The sequence below is a fragment of the Nerophis lumbriciformis genome, linkage group LG22, assembly GCF_033978685.3.
Source record: "Nerophis lumbriciformis linkage group LG22, RoL_Nlum_v2.1, whole genome shotgun sequence".
Classification (NCBI taxonomy): domain Eukaryota; kingdom Metazoa; phylum Chordata; class Actinopteri; order Syngnathiformes; family Syngnathidae; genus Nerophis; species Nerophis lumbriciformis.
In genome coordinates this window covers 28,037,459-28,062,578 of record NC_084569.2, presented here as the reverse complement: position 1 = coordinate 28,062,578, position 25,120 = coordinate 28,037,459, and the positions used below count along the sequence as shown (strand labels likewise).

The 25,120-nt window shown below is 39.8% G+C and overlaps 3 protein-coding genes across 6 annotated transcripts in view; 2 read left to right on the top strand and 1 right to left on the bottom strand.

Moving 5' to 3' along the window:
- The window catches only part of wizb (WIZ zinc finger b), a 143,170-nt gene extending 141,249 nt beyond the window's left edge, over window positions 1-1,921 (bottom strand). For all 3 annotated transcript variants that reach the window (XM_061973503.2, XM_061973504.2, XM_072915706.1), the window contains exons 1-2: window positions 1,575-1,921; window positions 1,044-1,221 (exon numbers count right to left, since the gene is read on the bottom strand). In XM_061973503.2, coding sequence (XP_061829487.1) covers window positions 1,044-1,151 — 108 coding nt within the window. In that variant the 5' untranslated portion in view covers window positions 1,152-1,221; window positions 1,575-1,921. The remainder of the gene's footprint in view (window positions 1-1,043; window positions 1,222-1,574) is intronic.
- Window positions 1,922-9,138: 7,217 nt separating this feature from the next.
- On the top strand, window positions 9,139-21,110 carry trappc5 (trafficking protein particle complex subunit 5). Of its 2 annotated transcripts, none has more exons than XM_061973505.2 (3): window positions 9,139-9,220; window positions 14,355-14,627; window positions 20,156-21,110. In XM_061973505.2, the coding sequence occupies exons 2-3, from the start codon at window positions 14,358-14,360 to the stop codon at window positions 20,450-20,452; spliced, it is 567 nt and encodes a 188-aa protein (XP_061829489.1). In that variant the 5' UTR covers window positions 9,139-9,220; window positions 14,355-14,357; the 3' UTR covers window positions 20,453-21,110. The 2 variants fall into 2 exon arrangements, with proteins under 2 accessions (XP_061829489.1, XP_061829490.1); XM_061973506.2 differs by having other exon boundaries at window positions 9,155-9,215.
- Window position 21,111: 1 nt separating this feature from the next.
- Window positions 21,112-25,120, top strand: part of mcoln1b (mucolipin TRP cation channel 1b) — a 58,419-nt gene continuing 54,410 nt past the window's right edge. Inside the window, exon 1 of the mRNA XM_061973507.2 lies at window positions 21,112-25,120. This exon is cut by the window's right edge and continues 524 nt beyond it. The gene's annotated coding sequence lies outside the window, so the exon portion shown is untranslated.

The following is a 25,120-nucleotide window of genomic DNA, read 5'->3' as shown; positions in this document are numbered from 1 at the left end:
TTGCGGCCGGATGCAGCAACACAAACACAGCCGGTGTTTCATTGTTTACATTCCCGAAAGATGACAGTCAAGCTTTACCATTGGCCTGTGGAGAACTGGGACAACAGAGACTCTTACCAGGAGGACTTTGAGTTGGATGAGCACATGCGGTACCGTGAGTACGCATGCAGCTGCGGCTTCCAAACATTTGATCGCTTGCTCGTACGTGCGTGCCGCTATGTGCATGTCACGTACGTAAGTTTGGGGACTTTGGGGAAATATATGTGCTGTATGAACTTTGGGGAGGTGAACGGTACTTTGGGCTGTGGGATTGAGTGTGTTGTGCAGGTGTTTGAGTTGTATTGGCGGGTTATATGGACGGGAGGGGGGAGGTGTTTGTTATGCGGGATTAATTTGTGGCATATTAAATATAAGCCTGGTTGTGTTGTGGCTAATAGAGTATATATATGTCTTGTGTTTATTTACTGTTTTAGTCATTCCCAGCTGAATATCAGGTCACACCCGCCTCTCCCAGCATCTTCCCTATCTGAATTGCTCCCACTGCCCTCTAGTCCTTCACTCTCACTTTCCTCATCCACCAATCTTTCATCCTCGCTCAAATTAATGGGGAAATCGTCGCTTTCTCGGTCCGAATCGCTCTCGCTGCTGGTGGCTATGATTGTAAACAATGTGTGGATGTGAGGAGCTCCACAACCTGTGACGTCACGCTACTCGTCTGCTACTTCCGGTACAGGCAAGGCTTATTTATCAGCGACCAAAAGTTGCGAACTTTATCGTCGATGTTCTCTACTAAATCCTTTCAGCAAAAATATGGCAATATCGCGAAATGATCAAGAATAACACGTAGAATGGACCTGCTATCCCCGTTTAAATAAGAAAATCGCATTTCAGTAGGCCTTTAAGCACCCGTACGAACCCTGAGTGTATCACCACTGAGTACCGGACCACAGCTGGGAAACAGATTAGGGTGGGTTAAGAAACGAGGGTCTCTCACATTTTCTTTGGGCACTCTCTCTTTTTAGTTGGTGACATGAGGGCTTTACCTGTAAGGTGCTGTCAGGGGAGGTCGGGGTGGAGGGATTTTGTGCAGAGTTCAACGGTGGGGGCACATAGCTGGTTCCTGGGGTCAGGGGTGGCCCTCCCGGCTCCATTGCCCCCCCAGAGAGCAGTATGGAGTCCCACTTGGCGACCAGCCCGCCTACATGGTGCGCTCCTCCACTTCTGCAGACATGAAGCGCACATTGTTGTTTTTTTTCTCTTTTAAACCCATTCCCAAGTTGAACTGTGGGCTCAAATCAGAGCCGAGGCGCAGGATTTGCATGGTTTAGCTCAGCCGGGCCCATTTTTTTCACCAGACTGCTCTTCAGTGTCTCCGGACTGGTTACATAAAGATGTGCTTTTATTTCCAGGCCCATGTCCTGTGTGTGTCCCCTCTTAAAGGCTGCAAGAAAACACCCACGTCAAAAAGGTGCTGCAGCTTGTTAGCCTGCGTGTGCCAGGTGGACACAAGAAACATGCATTTACTGTACACGGTAGCGTTTTTTGTTCAAAAGCTGCAGTTTCCATATACTCACTGATATCGGCCTGGTTGGTGGATGGAGGGGAAGGAGCCGCAGCCTAAGCGGCGCTCGTCATAGCAGGTCACCGAGGAAGAAGCCCGATGCTCGGTTGCTCACACGCACAAGTCCGCTCTTTCGGCGTCGCTCCCTGGGCTTTTTGGGGGTGTTTTGCATGGCTCGCTTGCAAGGGGCAAGGCACAGGACTCCATGTTGTTGCGTCTCTGCAGGCACGCCACGGCGGCGGCAGCGGCAGCGGTAACGGCGGCGGCGGTGGCGTACGTAACGTCACCGGGGAAGTGACGAGAAGTTGGGAGTCACATCCCCGAGCACCAACTTTGTGGAGTTTCACTTTTTTTTTTTTTTAAGGCTTTTTTTCTATATGCACAAAATGCATATCGGTTGTTTGTAGGGATGTAATGATATGGACATTGCACATCGCGGTTATTGTGACCAACAATATCACGGTTATTGTCATCGCGTTGTTGTTGTACGTGCTCAATAGGTACTTATAATAAGTGGCATAATTTAAGCAAGTTTTATTTTAGGAATATGAAATAAAATACGAATAAATAGACACGCAATGTACTTTTCTTGGCTGAAAAACATTGTTCGGGATTCTTAATAACCATGAATATATATATTTTTCGTGTGTGTGTTTAAATGTGTTTCTTTTCCGTTCTTCTTTGTAATGGTTTTAGAGTGTTTATATTCACTTCCGGTTTAGATGACGTCACGGGAGTTCACTTCCTGTTTAGGACAAAAGGTGGACTATTTACACTGTGTGAAAAAAAATTTGAAAAGGAATTTGACCTTTGCAACCTCATTATACTATTGGCTAAGTTTTATATTCATAAATGTAAATTTCTCAATACCCGACCTGAGATTTAGAACTCTACATTAAAACACTCTCTACCTCTAACAACCAAAATGCTGTGAAAACGATGATGCTGTGTTCCAAATGTAAGTTATTTACAATAAATAGTTATTTACTATTTATTGAGTGAGCCTATGGCTTTGCACTTAGTTTATTATATGTATGTATATGTATTGCATTCTATTTTAGTTACTTTGAATTTACAACCCCCTGGCGCTGTTTTGTACTGTTTTGTACTTTTTTTGTACTTAGTTTGATTATTATTTTCAACTGTTTGTAAATGTTGAAATTTATAACTATATACATAAATATATATATATATATATATGTATATATATATATATATATATATATATATATATATATATATATGTATGTGTGGGGAAAAAAAAATCACAAGACTATTTCATCTCTACAGGCCTGTTTCATGAGGGGGGGTACCCTCAATCGTCAGGAGATTTTAATGGGAGCATTCGCATACCATGGTTTATATAGGGCACAGAGTGGGTGGGTACAGGCTGGCCTAGGGGCGTGGTGATTGGCTCATGTGTTACCTAGGAGGTGTTTCCGTCTATGGCGGCATGTTGTTACAATTTCGCTGCGCTTGTTGAGGGATGACAGGTCTGGACAGTAAATAATAAACAGTTTCTCTTTCAAGCATAGGTTGCATCTTTTATTACCACTATTGTAAGGTGTGCTGGATGCAAGAATTTGCCATGTTATTGAATATTCAACATTATTGTCTTTGAGGTCCCAAATGTGTTTGCTGAGTTCTGTGGTATTTCGCAGGTTTTTGTTCCTGAAAGAAGCCTTGTGGTTGTTCCATCTGGTTTTGAATTCACCCTCGGTTAATCCTACATATGTGTCGGATGTGTTAATGTATCGAGCACTATTTTTTTGGATAACCTTATTAAGACATATATATATATATATATATATATATATGTATACATATATATATATATATATATATACATATTTCACTATGTAAAGCGCTTTGAGTCACTAGAGAAAAAGCGCTATATTAATATAATTTACTACTACTATTACTACTATAAATAAAGGTTTATATAAAAATAATAATAATAATAATTTTTTTTTAAAAGACAAAAGATGGACTTGAACTTTACTTTAAAACGGTTTCTACCACCAGCAACCAAAAAGCTGCGAAAACTATGATGCTGTGCACCAAATTTGGATTATTTACGGAACTTCTGTGAGCCCATGGCTTTACACTTTGCTACATATATATATTTTGCATTCTACTTTAGTTGCTTTTTTGATTTTACAACCCCCTGGCGCTGTTTTGTACTGTTTCTATACTTGTTTCGATTAGTTTTGCTTGTATGTAAATGTTGCATATTATAAATAAAGATTTATTAAAATATATATATACAAAAAATGATGGATTTCTTTACATTTAAGGCTGCTGAGCACATCGTACGTTTTATTTTTAATTAGAAACACCACGGTTGTCGTGACAAACAATATCACGGTTATCATCATCGCGTTTAAGGACAAAAAAAATAGTCTTTGCAACCTCATTATACTATTGGCTAAATTTTGTATTCGTAAATGTAAAAGCTGTGAAAACTATGATGCTATGCTCCAAATTTGGAATATTTACGGAACTTGCGTGAGCCTATGGTTTTACACTGTTACATACATAGACATCTTATAAGTAGACGCAGCATTGGCTGCTGTGACGCGAGAAATTCGGCCGCCATCTTGAAGTGGTGATGAGGAGCCAGCGAGCAGCCTAAACTGACAGTTGACAGGTAGAAAACAAAGATGCCGGGCTGGTGTTCAGCGTTTTCCTGCTCAAATGAGCGGACTGTTGAAAATAGGAATCGGGGGATTACTTTTCACATGTAAGATATAACATTAACGTACTATTGGTTGTATTTTGTGAAAATATTATTACCACAGAGTTGAGAAGGAGCAAAGATCTTCAATAGTACTGAAATCGTAGCTGCTAGCAAACAAGAGTATGATGACCATAATATAATTGCTTGTCAATGAAATTTAATTAAATTTAAAAATGTCATACTTGAATAACATAAAGTTGAAATAAATAAACATGATCATTTAAGGGAAGAATGTAATACAAAATATTGATACAAAGTGTCAAGACAGAATAAACTCTCTGCTGCTGCAGCAACAGAGATACAGTCTATAGATCCCTAAGATATATAGATATCTAATGTATTCATACATTGTTTATGTAGAATATACGCATGTATATATAACTTAATCATATTGTTTCTTTAACTTAAAAATAGCTGACCGTTTTTTCCCCCGTTCTCTGGGATTATATTCCCAGTTTTGATCTCAGACGTCTGGTCACTTATAGCATATAAGAATATTCTATTACTGTTAAGCAAACTATGAATAATAAAACACACCAGAACATGTGTCCTTTATCATAGCTACACGTATGACAAAAAAAACGCATGAAAATCAGTGGTATTCAGTGAAGTAAGATGAATTAAATGCGCTGACAGTTCATTGCTCCTGCCAAATGAATTGCACTGAGTGGAGCGGATCACCACTCCAAGATGGCGGCCCCGCGTCTCGTCAGTGCTGACGATGCTGCGTCTACTTATAAGATTTCTATGGTTACATATTTTGCATTCTATTTTAGTTACTTTATTGAGTTTACAACCCCCTGGCGCTGTTTTGTACAGTTTTTGTACTGTTTCTGTACTTGTTTTGATCATTATTATTCATTTGCTTGTATGTAAATGTTGCATATTATAAATAAAGGTTTTAAAAAAAAAGATGGACTTCTTTCACTCCTTTCTGAGCTGCCACCTTATCGTGGTAGAGGAGTTTGTGTGTCCCAATGATCCTAGGAGCTATGTAGGGTCTCCCAAGACAAACTGGTCCTAGGTGAGGGAGCAGACAAAGAGCAGCTCGAAGACCTCCATGAAAAATAAAAATGAAGGACCCAGATTTCCCTCGCCTGGACGTGGTTCACCGGGCCCCCCCTCTACAGCCAGACCCGGAGGTGGAGCATGATGGCGAGCGCCTGGTGGCCGGGCCTGTCCCCATGGGGCCCGGCCGGCACAGCCCAAAGAGGCAACGTGGGTCCCCCCTCCAATGAGCTCACCACCCATAGCAGGGGCCATAGAGGTCGGGTGCAATGTGAGCTGGGCGGAAGCCGAAGAAAGGGCACTTGGCGGTCCGATCCTTGGCTACAGAAACTAGCTCTTGGGACGTGGAACGTCACCTCGCTGGGGGGTAAGGAGCCTGAGCTAGTGCGCGAGGTGGAGAAGTTCCGGCTAGATATAGTCTGACTCACTTCGACGCACAGCAAGGGCTCTGGAACCAGTTCTCTCGAGAGGGGCTGGCCTCTCTTCCACTCTGGCGTTGCCAGCTGTGAGAGGCGACGGGCTGGGGTGGGAATTCTTGTTTCCCCCCGGCTCAGAGCCTGCACATTGGAGTTCAACCCGGTGGACGAGAGGGTAGCTTCCCTCCGCCTTCGGGTGGGGGAACGGGTCCTGACTGTGGTTTGCGCTTACGCGCCAAACCGCAGCTCAGAGTACCCATCCTTTTTGGATTCACTCGAGGGAGTACTTGAGAGTGCTCCCCCGGGTGATTCCCTTGTTCTACTGGGGGACTTCAACGCTCATATTGGCAACGACAGTGAAACCTGGAGAGGCGTGATTGGGAAGAATGGCCGCCCGGATCTGAACCCGAGTGGTGTTTTGTTATTGGACTTTTGTGCCCGTCACAGATTGTCCATAACGAACAACATGTTCAAACATAAGGGTGTCCATATGTGCACTTGGCACCAGGACACCCTAGGCCGCAGTTCCATGATCGACTTTGTAGTTGTGTCATCGGATTTGCGGCCTCATGTTTTGGACACTCGGGTGAAGAGAGGGGCGGAGCTTTCTACCGATCACCACCTGGCGGTGAGTTGGCTGCGATGGTGGGGGAGGATGCCGGACAGACCTGGCAAGCCCAAACGCATTGTAAGGGTCTGCTGGGAACGTCTGGCAGAGTCCCCTGTCAGAGAGAGTTTCAATTCCCACCTCCGGAAGAACTTTGAACATGTCACGAGGGAGGTGCTGGGCATTGAGTCCAAGTGGACGATGTTCTGCGCCTCTATTGTCGAGGCGGCTGATTGGAGCTGTGGCCGCCAGGTAGTTGGTGCCTGTCGTGACGGTAATCCTAGAACCCGTTGGTGGACACTGGCGGTGAGGGATGCCGTCAAGCTGAAGAAGGCGTCCTATCGGGTTATTTTGGCTCACAGGACTCCTGAGGCAGCGGACAGTTACCGACAGGCCAAGCGGTGTGCGGCTTCAGCGGTCGCGGAGGCAAAAACTCTCAGACAGGAGGAATTCAGGGAAGCCAAGGAAAACGACTTCCAGACGGCTTCGAAGCGATTCTGGACCACATCCGCCGCCTCAGGAAGGGGAAGCAGTGCACTATCAACACCGTGTATGGTGAGGATGGTGTTCTGCTGACCTCGACTGCGGGTGTTGTGGATCGGTGGAGGGAATACTTCGAAGACTTCCTCAATCCCACCAACACGTCTTCCTATGAGGAAGCAGTGCCTGGGGAATCTGTGGTGGGCTCTCCTATTTCTGGAGCTGAGGTTGCTGAGGTAGTTAAAAAGCTCCTCAGTGGCAATGCCCCGGGGGTTGATGAGAACCGCCCGGAGTTCCTTAAGGCTCTGGATGCTGTGGGGCTATCTTGGTTGACAAGACTCTGCAGCATTGCGTGGACATCGGGGGCGGTACCTCTGGATTGGCAGACCGGGGTGGTGGTTCCTCTCTTTAAGAAGGGGAACCGGAGGGTGTGTTCTAACTATCGTGGGATAACACTCCTCAGCCTTCCCGGTAAGGTCTATTCAGGTGTACTGGAGAGTAGGCTATGCCGGATAGTCGAACCTCGGATTCAGGAGGAACATTGTGGTTTTCGTCATGGTCGTGGAACTGTGGACCAGCTCTATACTCTCGGCAGGGTCCTTGAGGGTGCATGGGAGTTTGCCCAACCAGTCTACATGTGCTTTGTGGACTTGGAGAAGGCATTCGATCGTGTACCCCGGGAAGTCCTATGGGGAGTGCTCAGAGAGTATGGGGTATCGGACTGTCTGATTGTGGCTGATTCTTGCTTGATGTACAGCTTAAGTTGTTCAAAAGTCTGGGGTCTCCGTTGTGGTATTTTAGGCTTCATAATGCGCCACACATTTTCAATGGGGGACAGGTCTGGACTACAGGCAGGCCAGTCGAGTACCCACACTCTTTTACTATGAAGCCACGCTGTTGTAACACGTGGCTTGGCATTGTCTTGCTGAAATAAGCAGGGGCGTCCATGATAACGTTGCTTACATGGCAACATATGTTGCTCCAAAACCTGTATGTACCTTTCAGCATTAATGGTGCCTTCATGGATATGTAAGTTACCCATGCTTTGGGCACTAATACACCCCCATACCATCACAGATGCTGGCTTTTCAACTTTGCGTCTAGAACAATCTGGATGGTTCTTTTCCTCTTTGTTCCGGAGGACACGACGTCCACGGTTTCCAGAAACAATTTGAAATCTGGACTCGTCAGACCACAGAATACTTTTACACTTTGCATCAGTCCATCTTAGATGAGCTTGAGCCCAGCAAAGCTGGCCGCGTTTCTGGGTGTTGTTGATAAATGGCTTTGGCTTTGCATATGAGAGTTTTAACTTGCACTTACAGGTGTAGCGACCAACTGTAGATACTGACAGTGGTTTTATGAAGTGTTCCTGAGCTCATGTGGTGATATCCTTTACATACTCTTGTCGGTTTCTGATGCGGTATCGCCTGAGGGATCCAAGCTAGCGGGCATTCGATGTTACGTGCAGTGATTTCTCCAGATTCTCGGAACCTTTTGATGATATTACGGACCATAGATGGTGAATTCCCTAAATTCCTTGCAATAGCTCGTTGAGAAAAGTTGTTCTTAAACTGTTTGACAATTTTCTCACGCATTTCTTCACAAAGTGGTGACCCTCGCCCCATCCTTGTTTGTGAATGACTGTGCATTTCATGGAAGCTGCTTTTACACCCAATCATGGCACCCACCTGTTCCCAATTAGCCTGTTCACCTGTGGGATGTTCCAAATAAGTGTTTGATGAGCATTCCTCAACTTTCTCAGTCTTTTTTGCCACTTGTGCCAGATTTTTTGAAACATGTTGCAGGCATCAAATTCCTAATGAGCTAATATTTGCAAAAAATTACAAAGTTTTCCAGTTTGAACGTCAAATATCTTGTCTTTGCAGTCTATTCAATTGAATATAGGTTGAAAATGATTTGAAAATCATTGTATTCTGTTTTTATTTACGATTTACACAACGTGCCAACTTCACTGGTTTTGGGGTTTGTATAAAAGAAAACAACACAGCAATTTCAATAAGGCCCTTGCGAAGCTTGCTGCGGTGCTCGGGCTTTTTTTTAAATTGTCCTCTTGCGGCCTCTAGTGGTTGTCAAGAGGTAAGACGATTCGTTTGAAAACTGCAGTACTGTTGGGCAGTTCGTGTCCATATGCTTTACTAGTGAAGCCTGTTTTGCGATAAATATTGGCGAACGTTATGTTTATTTAATGTAATAATAATACTACGTAGGGTTTAAACATATGTGTTCTATTTTTTTAGTAAGATACTCACTGGATTTGGTATTCGTTTTGAAGGTGCTGTCTCATGACAATACAGTAGATGGCGGTATTGAGTAATCAACACACAGCAAAACACAGCAAGACGGCAACGAAGAAGTAGACCGACAGCTCCTCCAGCTACTGTACGGTTAGTTCATCATAAAAGCACATTTCTTACGTCTATATAGTTAATGCATTTTCTTATAAAGTCAATAAACGTGTTTTTAAAACAACTGTAATCACTCGCCGGAAGTAGCTATTTTGCCATTTCCTGTTTAGGAGGTGGCAGCTAGCTACATAGCTAACAGCTAGCTGCTAGCATTTAATGTTCTAGCAAAAAAACGAAAACCTCGTTTAAACTATGGATAGGGAAAATGATGCACGCCATGAGAATCATGGTGTTATATCTAATCTGTTTGACAGTAATCGGCAAAAATAGCAACTGAGGTCTTTCTTGTGTGGGGACATATGTAGTATGATTTCCTGTATGTATGTTTACATTATAACAGGAAGTGTTGACCTCACATACAGCAATGGTGTCAATGCCCTTGTTGTACCGAAATCTGTTACCCATCAGAATTTGTAACTCCAGGGGGCGATGTTCCCATGGCGTTTGTTTGATGGTTAAACGGCAAGCCCAAAGAGGAGGAGAAGAAGAACGCTTGCGTAAATGGCGTAAACTATCCTTAATGCTGAAACGTCATTTGTCAGAATTTCAGCATTAATAAATTACACATATTCTGGAAATCAATGACTTACTTTCATTATAGTTTGAGTCCATTGTATCAGCTGTTGATTCTCTCTCACACACATACATTTTCCGGATTAAAAGCTATCATGGATTGAAACGTCAGTTGTCAGAATTTCAGCATTAATAAATTACACATATTCTGGAAATCAATGACTTACTTTCATTATAGTATGAGTCCATTGTTATTATTAATGCTGAAATTCTGACAACTAACGTTTCAGCATTAAGGATAGTTTACGCCATTTACGCAAGCGTTCTTCTTCTCCTCCTCTTTGGGCTTGCCGTTTAACCATCAAACAAACGTCATGGGAACATCGCCCCCTGGAGTTACAAATTCCGATGGGTAACAGATTTCGGTACAACAACCTTCTTCACGAGTGTAATAATCCGGATAGCTCCACCTATTACTCAACAAAGTACCGGTAATAGCCATTTGTTAAAACAACTAATATGTCTAGGAAAGTGTGTAAAATGTTATTAACATATTTTTATTAAACCAGTATTATCAGACAGACATAAATAAACAGGAGTGATACCTCACACATCTAATACACAATCTTTGTGTCTCACTGACAACTCAGCCTGCGTTCAATTCGATGAGATGACAACACATTTGAGCTAGTATTGATGTTATTGGAGCACTGACAATGTTAGCAGTAAACAATATAAAGACTTTATAAACAAGTTGTGGCAACATTCCTGAATAGCTTTTTATTAAAACGACTAATATGTCTAGGAAAGTGCGTAAAATGTTATTAATATATTTACCTTAAAGCAGTATTATCAGACAGGTATTGTAATGTCGATTCTAGGGATATAAGTATCCTTTCCCTGTGATAGATAATAAGAACGTCAATAACTTTTTCAAAGTGGTGAAACTGCACTAATTTATGGTCAACTTTAATACAAAGTCAATGGGGCTCATGATTTTTAGGTGTGGGCTTTTTGTTAAAAATGTCACAACTTTCCTAATATTTGCCTCATTTTAAAAAGGTTGGAAAGCTTGTTGAAGAAACAGAAAAATGTGTTTCACAATTACTGTGTTTCGAGACAGATCCATTAAGAGTTTGAGCAGAAATTTGTCATATAGGAATTAACATCATTAAAATATTAACAAAATGCTATGCCATCTGAATGATTTTTAAAGTAATAACTTTGTGAAATGAAAAACAAAACACAATAATGTAAAACAAAACAAAACATGGTGTTTACTTTTTGGTAACAATATAAAACGCAACACAACTTTCTTAATATTTGCCTCATTTTAAAAAGGTTGGAAAGCTTGTTAAAGAAACAGAAAACATGTGTTTTTTTTCCAGCTAACTGTTGACACTGGGAGTAAAATGTGATTTTTGTCAGACTCCGTTGTAAACCTGCACAGGCCCTAATGTCACTTGCATGCGCAGTTCGATAACGTGACAACAAAATAACTTGACCGGATTCTGTATATGGACAAGAAAGTCACTACTATTACTACAACATTATTTAAAAGGCACACCACCATAGGTGCTACACCTTAAAAATGAGTGGGGGTTTTTTAGGTGAAATTAACTTTAAAAGTAACATAACATAACGCTGTATTTTTAAATGTGCTAAAAAATATTACACTGAAATCTTTTAAGTTTTATCTAAAAAACCCAAACAACACATTCCTAATGTATGTGTCTACCTCAAGTAGAAAATTGACTTGTGCATATGAAAGCAACACAAGAATTATAAAAAAAGTAATATGGCAAAAACAAAATGATTACATAAATAAATAAAAATATAAGTGAAAATTGTGCAAGATAGCAATTTATGGACATAAGGCGTAATTGCACTTTTTGTCAATATAGATAATACCGAGTCTTACACATAGGGCTGCACGGTTATGGCCAAAATAATAATTATTATTATTTTGAGCAGTATTAAAATCACGATTATTAATTATGTTAGGTAAAACAGTATTAAGGTGGGGTGTGACCGTGACGCCATCATGTCATTGGTAATGTCGAATAAAAAGGCTGTAGATAAACGTTATCCAAATATTTGTGTTTGTGTTCATTAATAGTATCAACGTGTAAGCTTGTTTTCATTACATGATGCCTTTATCTCTATTTTTACAGTTTGATGGAGAGAAGTATTTTTTTAACTTATGTACATTGACGTGTACTAAATGTATGTACAAGTACATGCTGTTTCGAGACAGAGCCATTACGCATTTGAGCAGAAATTTGTCGTATAGGAATTAACGACACCTTAGAGATGTCCGATAATGGCTTTTTTGCCGAAATCCGATATTCCGATATTGTCCAACTCTTAATTACCGATTCCGATATCAACCAATACCGATATATATAGTCGTAGAATTAACACATTATTATGCCTAATTCTGTTGGGATGCCCTGCTGGATGCATTAAACAATGTAACAAGGTTTTCTAAAATAAATCAACTCAAGTTATGGAAAAAAGTGCCAACATGGCACTGCCATATTTATTATTGAAGTCACAAAGTGCATAATTTTTTTTAACATGCCTCAAAACAGCAGCTTGGAATTTGGGACATGCTCTCCCTGAGATAATCCTGATACTCACTACAACTATGGGAAATACTATACTTTGACTTTCACAAAATGCATTATTTCTTTTTAACATGCCTCAAAACAACAGCTACAAAAACAATGAAGACACGCAGTTTGAGTCCAGAGTATACTAGAGTAATAAAGTAAACAATAACATAGTCCTCATTTAGTGCAAGACTGCCTGGCATACTGTACATCAGTATAAACTGGGCTCAATCTGCCCTGCTCTAACGTATTTGTATGAGTAACACAAATGTGTTTGAAGCTAGTGGTGAGTGCTAGAAGTGGCCTACAAGTCAGCCAGAGCTTCTGAAATGCTGCGTTGAGACAGGGCACCTCCGTTCACTGCAAGCTGCAAAGTGTGCGCCATGCAGGGCAGACTAGCCATCGTAGCTTTTGCCATATTGCGTGCGTTGTCCCTGACCACAATGTGGGCTTTCGCCTTCGGGTGGTTTTTGTTGTATTTTTGTTTTTTCAAGGCGGAGTCTTTAAGCGACAACTGTGTGGTACTACTTTTTTTGGGTGTTTGCTTGTCATCCATCTTCCGCTTGTATTCATCGTGTATCTCCTTATGATTCTTGAAGAGGTGGGAGATCAAATTGCTCGTATTAAAGGAAGATGTCTTGGTTCCTCCTCGCATAACCAAGTTTTTGCAGTCATTGCAAATTGCCAGTTTTCTATCCGTCAGACACACTTTAAAATAATCCCAAACCATAGACATGGTGTTGTTAGTCAGTCACCGACCGAGCTCGCTTGTTAGCCACGGCTACAGCACCGGCAACAACACACTCTTGTTGTTGTTATGCTCCGCTCGCAGCGGTTTGATGAGGTCATCAAGCGTCGCCAGTAAACCTCTCATGCTGCAGTCGTGCTGCAACTCCTGTGTTGTGTGTGGGAGAGGGGAGAGGGGAGGGGCTGCTGCTCTTTATTTCTCCCTACGTCCGTGTACCGCTCCGTACAGCGGCGTTTTAAAAAGTCATTCATTTTACTTTTTGAAACCGATACCGATAATTTCCGATATTACATTTTAAAGCATTTATCGGCCGATAATATCGGCAGGCCGATATTACCGGACATCTCTACTACACATCATTAAAACATTAACAAAATTCTATGTCATATGAATGTTTTTTAAAGTAATAACTTTGTGACATGAAAAAAAACACAATAATGTAAAAAAAACATGGTGTTTACTTTTTGATATCAAAATAAAACACAAAGCAATCTGGCTAATGAATATGAAGTCAAATAAACAAACTTTGTTCTTCCACAACCATGTACTTCAGTTTGGCCAACAAAAATAAACAGGAGTGATACCTCACACATCTAATACACAATCTTTGTGTCTCACTGATAACTCAGCCTGCGTTCAATTCGATAAGATGACAAAACATTTGAGCTAGTATTGATGTTATTGGAGCACTGACAAAGTGAGCAGTAAACAAAGTAAATACTTTATAAACAAGTTGTGGCAACATTCCTGACACATCGCCTGCTGCATGCTAACTCTCAGTCACAGCAGCTGACGGAAAGACGCTATGTTGCACTTTCAAAGTGAAACTGCAACAAATGACGTTTTTTAATTAAAAAAAAAAATGTTAAAGGTTTTACTAATCGTCTGGAATTTTACCACAGTTTATCATTATACTGTTACAACCCTGGTCATGAGTATTGGTGCATAGTGGCGATGAAAACAACAACAACACAGTTGAATTCTGAAAACAGTGGTCCGGTCGCTACTTAGATTGCACAATCTAAGTGACCACTTCCGTTATCCTGCCAGCGGCGAATACACACATACTGTATCTACTTTGTTAGAGATCCATCCCATTTTTACCACTCATGTCAGAAAAAGTATACGTGTAACAATTGCAAAAATATTGCAGAAACACGTTGGCGATACATTAATCTGCAAATTAATGTGGTTCATTATCTTGTTGCTGTTTTCCTCACTTCTCCATCTCACTCAGATAATGGACACACGGTTCACCCGAGGGAAATCCACCATCTTGGAGCGCCCCTTGACCAGACCCAAGACGGAAGTCAGCGTGAGCGCGTTTGCGTTGCTGTTCTCCGAGATGGTGCAGTACTGCCAGAGCCGAGTGTACTCGGTTACTGAGCTGCAGACGCGTCTGGCCGACATGGGCCAAAGCGTGGGGGCCGGCATGCTGGACGTGCTGGTTATGAGGGAGAAGAACGGCAAACGGGAGACCAAAGTGCTCAACATGCTGCTCTTTATCAAGGTCTGTACATTGGATGCTTCTAAATGTGTTTGTGCTTATACCGGTACTAGTAAAGTACCGCGATACTAATGAATCATAAATGGTACTATACCGGTTTTCTGGGTTTTTTTGACGGGCATGACGCCGCGTAGTCACGCCATGACATTGCTGGTTTTACAAGCAGAGGAGCATGTTCGGCAGCGCACACACACAGAGTACTTACAAGCAGACACAGTGTGTAGACAAAAAAAGAAGAATGGACGCATTTTGGCTTAAAAACTAAAGATAACGGTGAAGTTATAACACTGAAACCGCTCTGCAAGAAGTGCTGTAAGACATGGCTAGCTAGCTCGCGGCTAACCTCCATCCGCAGTCGGCAGTGTTTTAGCTACTTCTAAATCACTTATCCTTGCTCCCATGGTGACAAATAAAGTACATTTCTTACAAGTATCATCACTGCAGGACGAGGAATAGCTAAACATGCTTCACTACACACCGTAGGAGGATACAATAGCTCACCGCTAACATAAGCTAGCACTCCTCAATGTAAACAAATGCCACGGGTGGATCTACACCTGACATCCATTGTATGATACCAGGTACAATAGCGTATCTCGTCGATACTAAAAGTTAAAGTTAAAGTACCAATGATTGTCACACACACACTAGGTGTGGCGAAATTATTCTCTGCATTTGACCCATCACCCTTGATCACCCCCTGGGAGGTGAGGGGAGCAGTGGGCAGCAGCGGTGACTGCGCCCGGGAATCATTTTGGTGATTTAACCCCCAATTCCAACCCTTGATGCTGAGTGCCAAGCAGGGAGGTAATGGGTCCCATTTTTATAGTCTTTGGTATGACTACAATGACTACAATGATATAATGTATGATCCTGTAACTACCTGGTATCAGATCGATACCCAAATTTGTGGTATCATCCAAAACTAATGTAAAGTATCAAACAACAGAAGAATAAGTGATTATTACATTTTAACAGAAGTGTCGATAGAACAAGTTAAAACAGAAAATAAGCAGATTTTAACAGTAAATGAACAAGTAGATTAATAATAAATTTTTACAGTTTGTCCCTCATAATGTTGACAAAATAATAGAATGATAAATGACACAATATGTTACTGCATACGTCAGCAGACTAATTAGGAGCCTTTGTTTGTTTACTTACCGTATTTTTCGGAGTATAAGTCGCTCCGGAGTATAAGTCGCTCCGGAGTATAAGTCACACCGGCCGAAAATGCATAATAAAGAAGGGAAAAAAAACATATATAAATCGCACTGAAGTATAAGTTGCATTTTTTGGCGAAATTTATTTGATAAAACCCAACACCAAGAATAGAAATTTGAAAGGCAATTTAAAATAAATAAAGAATAGTGAACAACAGGCTGAATAAGTGTACGTTATATGACGCATAAATAACCAACTGAGAACGTGCCTGGTATGTTAACGTAACATATTATGGTAAGAGTCATTCAAATAACTATAACATATAGAACATGCTATACGTTTACCAAACAATCTGTCACTCTTAATCGCTAAATCCCGTGAAATCTTAATTGTCTAGTCTCTTACGTGAATGAGCTAAATAATATTATTTGATATTTTACGGTAATGTGTTAATAATTTCACACATAAGTCGCTCCTGAGTATAAGTCGCAACCCCAGCCAAACTATGAAAAAAACTGCGACTTATAGTCCGAAAAATACGGTACTACTAAAAGACAAGTTGTCTAGTATGTTCAGTATTTTATTTAAGGATACATTTGCAATAAGAAACATATGTTTAATGTACCCTAAGATTTTTTTGTTTAAATAAAGCCAATAATGCCATTTTTTGTGGTCCCTTTTATTTAGAAAAGTATCGAAATACATTTTGGTACCGGTACCAAAATATTGGTATGGGGACAACCCTAGTGCTCACTAACGTGTTTCCCACTGGACTGCAATGGATTTGAGGGATGGGGAATACAGTAGATGACATCATAGTCAAACTTGCATAATTGGCCATGACACATACGCATGTCATATTTTTCCAATACCGATCATCCATGAGTGACATCGGCCGATATCAATACTGTTACTGCTCACTTGTGTTAACAGGAAATGGTTCAGTGGTGAGTGTTATTGACAGTGTAACAATATCAACACAATATTTAAACTACTTCCTTATTCTGTTTTTTATTACGTACGATTGTTTGAGCAAAACAAAGAATGTAGTACACAATAACTTAAGAAAAGCAAAAACTACTAACTACCACTCATTTACATCCTTTTGGTTTTTGCCCTCAAAGTCCTCCTGTGTCAAGGAAATTATTCACTGAGTTTATAAACACTAACGAAACATCAAAAAAGGGATTTTAAGAAAACAAAAATATCGATCTAATCCCTCTCGTATCGTCATATACTGATACCACCCTTTGTAGTATTATCAAATCTGAATAGATTTATCGTTACACCCTTTGTATGTACACGCTAAATACAGCAGCTAAGTTGTCAACACTGATCCCTCCTGCTACGCCTTCTTATTCTCTGGTGGACCATTTGAGTAAGAAGTTAAGAAGTGTTGTTACAATGCACACAAAAGCCGAGCGATATGATAAGTGTTTTATATCAGTTGATATCGATATTTAGTGATATTTTTGTGACCTATCAAAAATCAGGACCAGGAGAGAAAGTACCTTAATTGTAAACATTTTTATTTCAAATATAACTTCCTCTGAATATAATCCCCTCAGCTATCAAGGCAGAAAGGAAATGTCAACACATGCATGGAAAACACTCAAAAAATGTAAACAAAATTGTAAAATCACATTGAACACTTAACAATAAGCTCCTAAAATGAAGGTACAAAAATAGGGAATATGTAAGAAATGCTTCATAAAGTGTAGGAAAATAGCGCAATGTATTATATTAGGGCTGGGCGACATGGCTGAAAACTGTATCATGGTAAAAGTGTTTTATATCGGTCGACATCGATAATTTTTTATGAGCTATGGAATATAAAGAACAGGAGAAAAAAATAAGAAATGTAAACATGTTATGTATTTTTAATATTTATGTTATATTTTATACATATTGTATGTGTATATATATATATATATATGTATATATATATATATATATATACATAATGTTTATCTTTATTTTTATTTCTTTTTTTATATTATTAATATTATAAATATATTGTTTATATTTTATTATAACATTTTTATATATTTATATATTTTTTTTTACAAATTTGAAATATAACCTTCCTCTGATTATATTTCCCTCAGCTATCAAGGCAGAAAGGAAATGTCAACACACGCATGGAAAACAGTCCAAAAATGTAAACACAATTGTAAATTCACATTGAGCACTTAACAATAAGCTCCTAAAATGAAGGTGCAAAAATAAGGAATATGTACGAAATGCTTCATAAGGTGTAAGAAAATAGTGCAAAATGTAAACAGAGAAACCTGAGAAGAACTACTTTCTGCAGGTGCCATGTCTGGAAGTTACAGCTGTGCTCTAAAGGGTGAGCGCGGCTAAGGTGGTGTGGTATTAGCGGTCTTGCATCATTTACAGACCACATTGGTCTGACTCTTTCTGTTTTAAAAACTTAAAAAATTCTAAAAAAAACCTGCCACACGGCCCAGGTGACTTCTCCTGTTTTATCCACAAATGTCTTCATTTTTACTTTCTCTTCTTGCTCTATGCAAATAATCCACCGAGAGACGAAAAGATGGCGCAACCAAACCTGAAAGTCGATACTGTTACCCGATTGGCTGCTATCGTGTCACGTGATCACCTCCTGCGTTGCTCGGTTGCGAGAAAGCGAGTGTCTTTGTTCACGCAACCAACCTTGCTATAAGCGTCTTCCGTTTCTTTCCAACGGAAGAAGAAAATAACATTTTTTTTATTGTAATCGATGACGTGTCAAAGGCGATATGTATTGTTAGCACCAAATCTATTTGTGGCGGCCCACATTTTATCGGAGGTACCATATTTTCCGGACCGTGGGGCGCACTGCCGATGAATGGTCTATTTTTGATCTTTTTTCATATATAAGGCACACCGGATTATAGGGCGCATTAAAGGAGTCATATTATTATTATTTTTTTTCTAAATGTAAAAGACTTCCTTGTGGTCTACATAACATGTCATGGTGGTTCTTTGGTCAAAATGTTGTACGGATGATGTTTTACAGATCATCTTCAAGTTGCTTTCTGACAGTCGCTTCAGGATGCACCGTTTTGTGGGTGGTCTTATTTATGTGGCTCACCTTCGACAGCGTCCTCTCCCTGTCGTCTTTGTTGTAGCGGTGTAGCGTGCAAGGATGGGAGGGGAAGAAGTGTCAAAATATGGAGCTAAGTGTTTTAATTTGTTTTAATTAATTAATGTTTTGATAACGGAGCAGCATCTCCTCATCCGGCAATATGTGTCCCGGGAAAAAACATCCGACCAGAACTCTCTAATAACTCAAATTCCTTGGTTGAATAATGTAAACTCACTACACCGGTAGTTTTTAGTGCTTTCATGGCGAGTTTACTGACAGATATAAGTTAGAACTTTATACTACTTTATATTAGAAATGGCAACCGCGGAGGATGAATGCCACATAACAAGAAGATAGAGAAAAAGAAGAAGCTTGTCGACTACAAAGGCGGACGCGCGCAATTTTTCAGGATTTATGCAGATCCCAAATACAGATCAGCAGGTACCAGAAGGTAAGAAAAGTTGCTTTTGCATAATATTGCGCAACAAAACGCCAGATAATATGTCTTACCTTATACACACACCTTAATAATACTTGTATGTTTAATGCGCCGACAAGCTATCAAGCGGTCCGGCTTCATAGCTTACCAAAGTCGTACTAAAACATTTTGATAGATTTTTGAGCGCCGTGTGTAATGTTCTATATTTTCAATGGAACATAAAATTTTGGTGTTGTTGACTTGAGTCATATTGCAGTCTACACGTACCTCTTGCGTATGACTGCCATCATATTGCAGTCTACACGTATCTCTTGTGTTTGACTGCCATCTACTGGTTACACTTATCATTACACCATGTACGAAATGACACTGACACAAGGCCACTGACCAGCACAGTGGCCTTGTGGTTGGAGTGTCCGCTCTGAGACTGGTAGGTCGTGAGTTCAAACCCTGGTCCCGTTTTCTCCCTGCTTGGCACTCAGCATCAAGGGTTGGAATTGGGGGTTAAATCACCAAGACAATTCTTGAGCGTGGCCACCGCTGCTGCTCACTGCTCCCCTCACCTCCCAGGGGGTGAAAATGGGAATGGGTCAAATGCAGAGGACAATTTCACCACACCTCGTGTGTGTGTGACTATCATTGGGTAACTTTAACATAAATAAAATTGCTTCTAGGTGGGTAAGCTCAATCAAAATCATTCCGTACATTAGGTGCACCGGTTTATAAAGCGCACTTTCGAATTTTGACGGAAAAAAAGGATTTTAAGTGCGCCTTGTAGTCCGTAAAATACGGTAGTGTTTGGTGGCTGTAAAATGTATTCAAGTTTGTCCCTTTTAGGTGAACGTATGGAAGTCTTTGTTTGGGAAAGAGGCGGACAAGCTGGAGCAGGCCAACGACGACGACAAGACGTACTACATCATCGAGAAGGAGCCGCTCATCAACGCCTACATCTCCGTGCCCAAGGAGAACAGCAGCTTGAACTGCGCCGCCTTTACCGCGGGCATCGTGGAGGCCATCCTCACGCACAGCGGCTTCCCCGCCAAGGTGACCGCCCACTGGCACAAAGGCACCACACTCATGATCAAGTTTAACGAGTCGGTCATAGCCCGGGACAAGGCTTTGGACGGCAGATAAACACGAGGGGACTTGTTCCTTTTTGCAGGTCACGCACCAAAAACAGGTCGGACTTTATTGGAGTAAGACTGTGATATTCTGGATGGATGAAAACATCTCTTTCATTCTGTTTTCCACTCTTGACTAGATCGTGTGTTGATGTCACGCCTGAATTTTGCACAGGGAAAAAAACATCATTCCTATTACAGATGGTTTTTGTTTCAAAATGATATTCCTGTTTTAGCTTTATTCATCCATCACTCCATTCCATTCATCAGGTAGAAGTGGTAATTATTGATTTATCCATCATTATTTACACCAGGGGTGTCCAAACTTTTCCACTGAGCGCCTCACACTGAGACATCAAAGCATGCGGGGGCCATTGTCATATTTATTTTTTATTTTTGAAAGCCAATACAATATATAGATTTTTTTTCCCTTTTAAGTTTGGTCCTGGGGACTGGGAAGGGTCTCAGTCATTTTTTTTTTTAAAGTAATTTATTATTATTATTATTATTATTATTATTAATTTTAATTCAACACTTAAATCTGGAGATCAACTTCAGATGTACCTGTCAATATATATATTTTTTTTATTTTTTATGCTTTTGCCCCTTTTGCCAAAACCCTGTTTTTTTTTAAAGCAAAACGAGTAAATATGCAATATCCCCCCCCCCCCCCCCCCCCCAAAAAAATTTCAAAGTGGAATATTTGATGTGAAGTAATTGTAGCCTTAAAATAGGTCAATAATTCATAACATTGATTTTTATTCATTATTCAATTTTTTTTTTTTTTAGCACATTTGCAATGTCAGTTTTAAAAAAATGTTGTGGATCCAAAAGGGCCCCACTCATAAGTGTTAAAAGTAAGACATACATGTGTTTGTTTTGACTTTCAAAGCTTAAATCTGTACATCAATTTCAGCCCTATCCACCAATTATAGGTTTTAATTATGTTTTTATGTTTTTTTTCCCAATTTGTTTTATGCTTTTTTTGTCCAAAAAAAACTTTGCGTTTTATATGGCAAAATTCAAAGTGGAATATTTGATGGGAAGCAATTGGAGCCTTTAAAAATAGACCAATAATTCATCATTATTATTTTAATTCAATATTATTTTTTGAGCACATTAAAAAAAATGTGTTAAAAAATAATTGTTTGTTTGGCATTTTAACGCTAAAGACTCCAGATCAATTTCAGTTCTATCCATCAATTATATGTTTATATTATTTTTTAAATTTGTTTAATGCCATTTTTTTCAAAGAAAACTTGTATTTTTATTTGGCAAACACACAAAATATGTAATATTTTCCCCCAAAAAATGTCCAAGTGGAATATTTGATGAGAAGTATGTTGTGGATCCAAAAGGGCCCCACTCAAAAGTGTTAAAAGTAAGACATACATGTTTTTGTTTTTACTTTCAAAGCTTAAATCTCTAGATCAATTTCAGCCCTATACACCAATTATAGGTTTTAATTATTTTTTTATGTTTTTTTCCCCAAAGTGTTTTATGCTCTTTTTGTCCAAAAAATGTCCAAGTGGAATATTTGATGAGAAGCAATTCGAGCATCAAAATAGATAAATAATTCATAACAACATTGATTTGAATTCATTTTTATTTTTAAAGCACATTTACAATGTCCAGTTTAAATACAAATCCCACTAAAATTCTGCAAATGTTCTCCACTAATAAGTGTTAAAAATAAGTTTTGACTTTCAATTTGTTTAATGCCATTTTGGTCAAAGAAAACTTTTTTTTTTATATGGCAAACACACAAAATATGCAATATTTTCCCCAAAAAATATTTCAAAGTGGAACTTTTCATACGAAATAATTGGAGCGTTGAATACGTCAATAATTCATAAAATTTGTTTGGATTCATTATTATTTTTTGAGCAAGGACAGCTTCAAAGAAAAAAAAAGCATTTGTAAAATGTGTTGAGGGCCGTAAAAAATTAGCTGCGGGCTGCAAACGGCCCCCGGGCCACACCTAGGATACCCCTGATTTCCACAGTCTAAAGCCACAACTCATGTTGGAAAATGCCATTTATGATTAACTCACTTTTTGCAAATTAAAATGATGAAAAATATGATCAAATCTTGTAACGACTCCATCCTGTATGTGGAGACCCATCGCCCTGGTCATGGAAATGCTGAGTATGTGTCGGTTCCTTTGTCATACTTCTTATGTGTCATTTTATTTATTTGAAATAAAAACAAACAACGTTGTACAAAGCAATTATTATTAATGACAACAATTTCCAAATCAGTACCTTGCGATTTTAATCATGAACAGTTCAGGGTGCCCAAAGTGCGCCTGGGATTGACCCTAACGAGGGTGTGTGGAACTCTAAAACAATAACGATAGTCAGGTGGTACAAAACCCTTTTCCATATGAGTTGGGAAATTGTGTAAGATATAAATATAAACGGAATACAATGATTTGCAAATCCTTTTCAACTCATATTCAATTGAATGCACTACAAAGACAACATATTTGATGTTCAAACTCATAAACTTTATTTTTTTTTTGCAATTAATAATTAACTTAGAATTTCATGGCTGCAACACGTGCCAAAGTAGTTGGGAAAGGGCATGTTCACCACTGTGTTACATCACCTTTTCTTTTAACAACACTCAGTAAACGTTTGGGAACTGAGGAGACACATTTTTGAAGCTTCTCAGGTGGAATTCTTTCCCATTCTTGCTTGATGTACAGCTTAAGTTGTTCAACAGTCCGGGGGTCTCCGTTGTGGTATTTTAGGCTTCATAATCCGCCACAGGCCAGTCTAGTACCCGCACTCTTTTACTATGAGTGAATAATCACGTGGCTTGGCATTGTCTTGCTGAAATAAGCAGGGGCGTCCATGGTAACGTTGCTTGGATGGCAACATATGTTGCTCCAAAACCTGTATGTACCTTTCAGCATTAATTGCGCCTTCACAGATGTGTAAGTTACCCATGTCTTGGGCACTAATACACCCCCATACCATCACAGATGCTGGCTTTTCAACTTTGCGCCTATAACAATCTGGATGGTTCTTTTCCTCTTTGGTCCGGAGGACACAACGTCCACAGTTTCCAAAAACAATTTGAAATGTGGACTCGTCAGACCACAGAACACTTTTCCACTTTGTATCAGTCCATCTTAGATGAGCTCAGGCCCAGCGAAGCCGACGGCGTTTCTGGGTGTTGTTGCTAAACGGTTTTCGCCTTGCATAGGAGAGTTTTAACTTGCACTTACAGATGTAGCGACCAACTGTAGTTACTGATAGTGGGTTTCTGAAGTGTTCCTGAGCCCATGTGGTGATATCCTTTACACACTGATGTCGCTTTTTGATGCAGTAGCTGCTTACGTGCAGTGATTTCTCCAGATTCTCTGAACCCTTTGATGATATTACGGAGCGTAGATGGTGAAATCCCTAAATTCCTTGCAATAGCTGGTTGAGAAAGGTTTTTCTTAAACTGTTCAACAATTTGCTCACGCATATGTTGACAAAGTAGTGACCCTCGCTCCATCCTTGTTTGTGAATGACTGAGCATTTAATGGAATCTACTTTTATACCCAATCATGGCACCCACCTGTTCCCAATTTGCCTGTTCACCTGTGGGATGTTCCAAATAAGTGTTTGATAAGCATTCCTCAACTTTATCAGTATTTATTGCCACCTTTCCCAACTTCTTTGTCACGTGTTGCTGGCATCAAATTCTAAAATTAATGATTATTTGCAAAAAAAAATGTTTATCAGTTTGAACATCAAATATGTTGTCTTTGTAGCATATTCAACTGAATATGGATTGAAAATGATTTGCAAATCATTGTTTTCCGTTTATATTTACATCTAACACAATTTCCGAACTCATATGGAAACGGGGTTTTTATTTTGCATGTAAAGGGCACTGAGAATGGGATTAAAATGTATTTATGTATTTGTGTGTTTTTCTATTATACTGTCACTTTAAATCGAACCAATTAATAAATATAAATTAATACACATTTTGTGGTTAAGAATGACAGTGTAGAACAGGGGTGTCAAGCTCATTTTAGCCTAGGGGCCGCATGGAGGAAAATGTATTCCCAAGTGGGCCGGAATGGTAAAATCATGGCATTATAACTGACAAATAAAGACAACTCCAGGTTGTTTTCTTTGTTTTGCTTTGGCCCAAAATAGAACATGCACATTCTGAACATACAAATCACAAATAATCCTCCAAAATTTTGAGGAAATTGGTTCGGCTTCAAAAAACACAATGAGCTTAGACTTGGTCCCAGTGTATCTACAAAGACAGGATTAAACTTTTAAGTCACAGTCTTTCTAGGATTGAAGAAAAAACACATGTATACTTTTCTCGGTATCAAATACCTCCTTTGTCATGTCCACGTATCAATGCAGTGCTGACTCAACAAACCGTAAAAATCTGAGGTAAAACTATTCAAAACTACACTTTTCTCGTGTTTGATAGACATTTTGGGGCAACGAGGGTGCCAAATAACCATGTTTTTGAAGCAGAAGACATAAAACGGCAGGTTTTAAGTTTCATGTGGGTCGAGGAGGAGGAGCCACAGTCACCCTTTACTGTGTACCCCTTACTGAACCGTTTGCTTGCCTAACAGAATTGCTATTGTGACATCCAGTGGACACATTTAGAACAGCAGTTTCTTTCGTTAAAAAAAAACCCCAGCTCATTT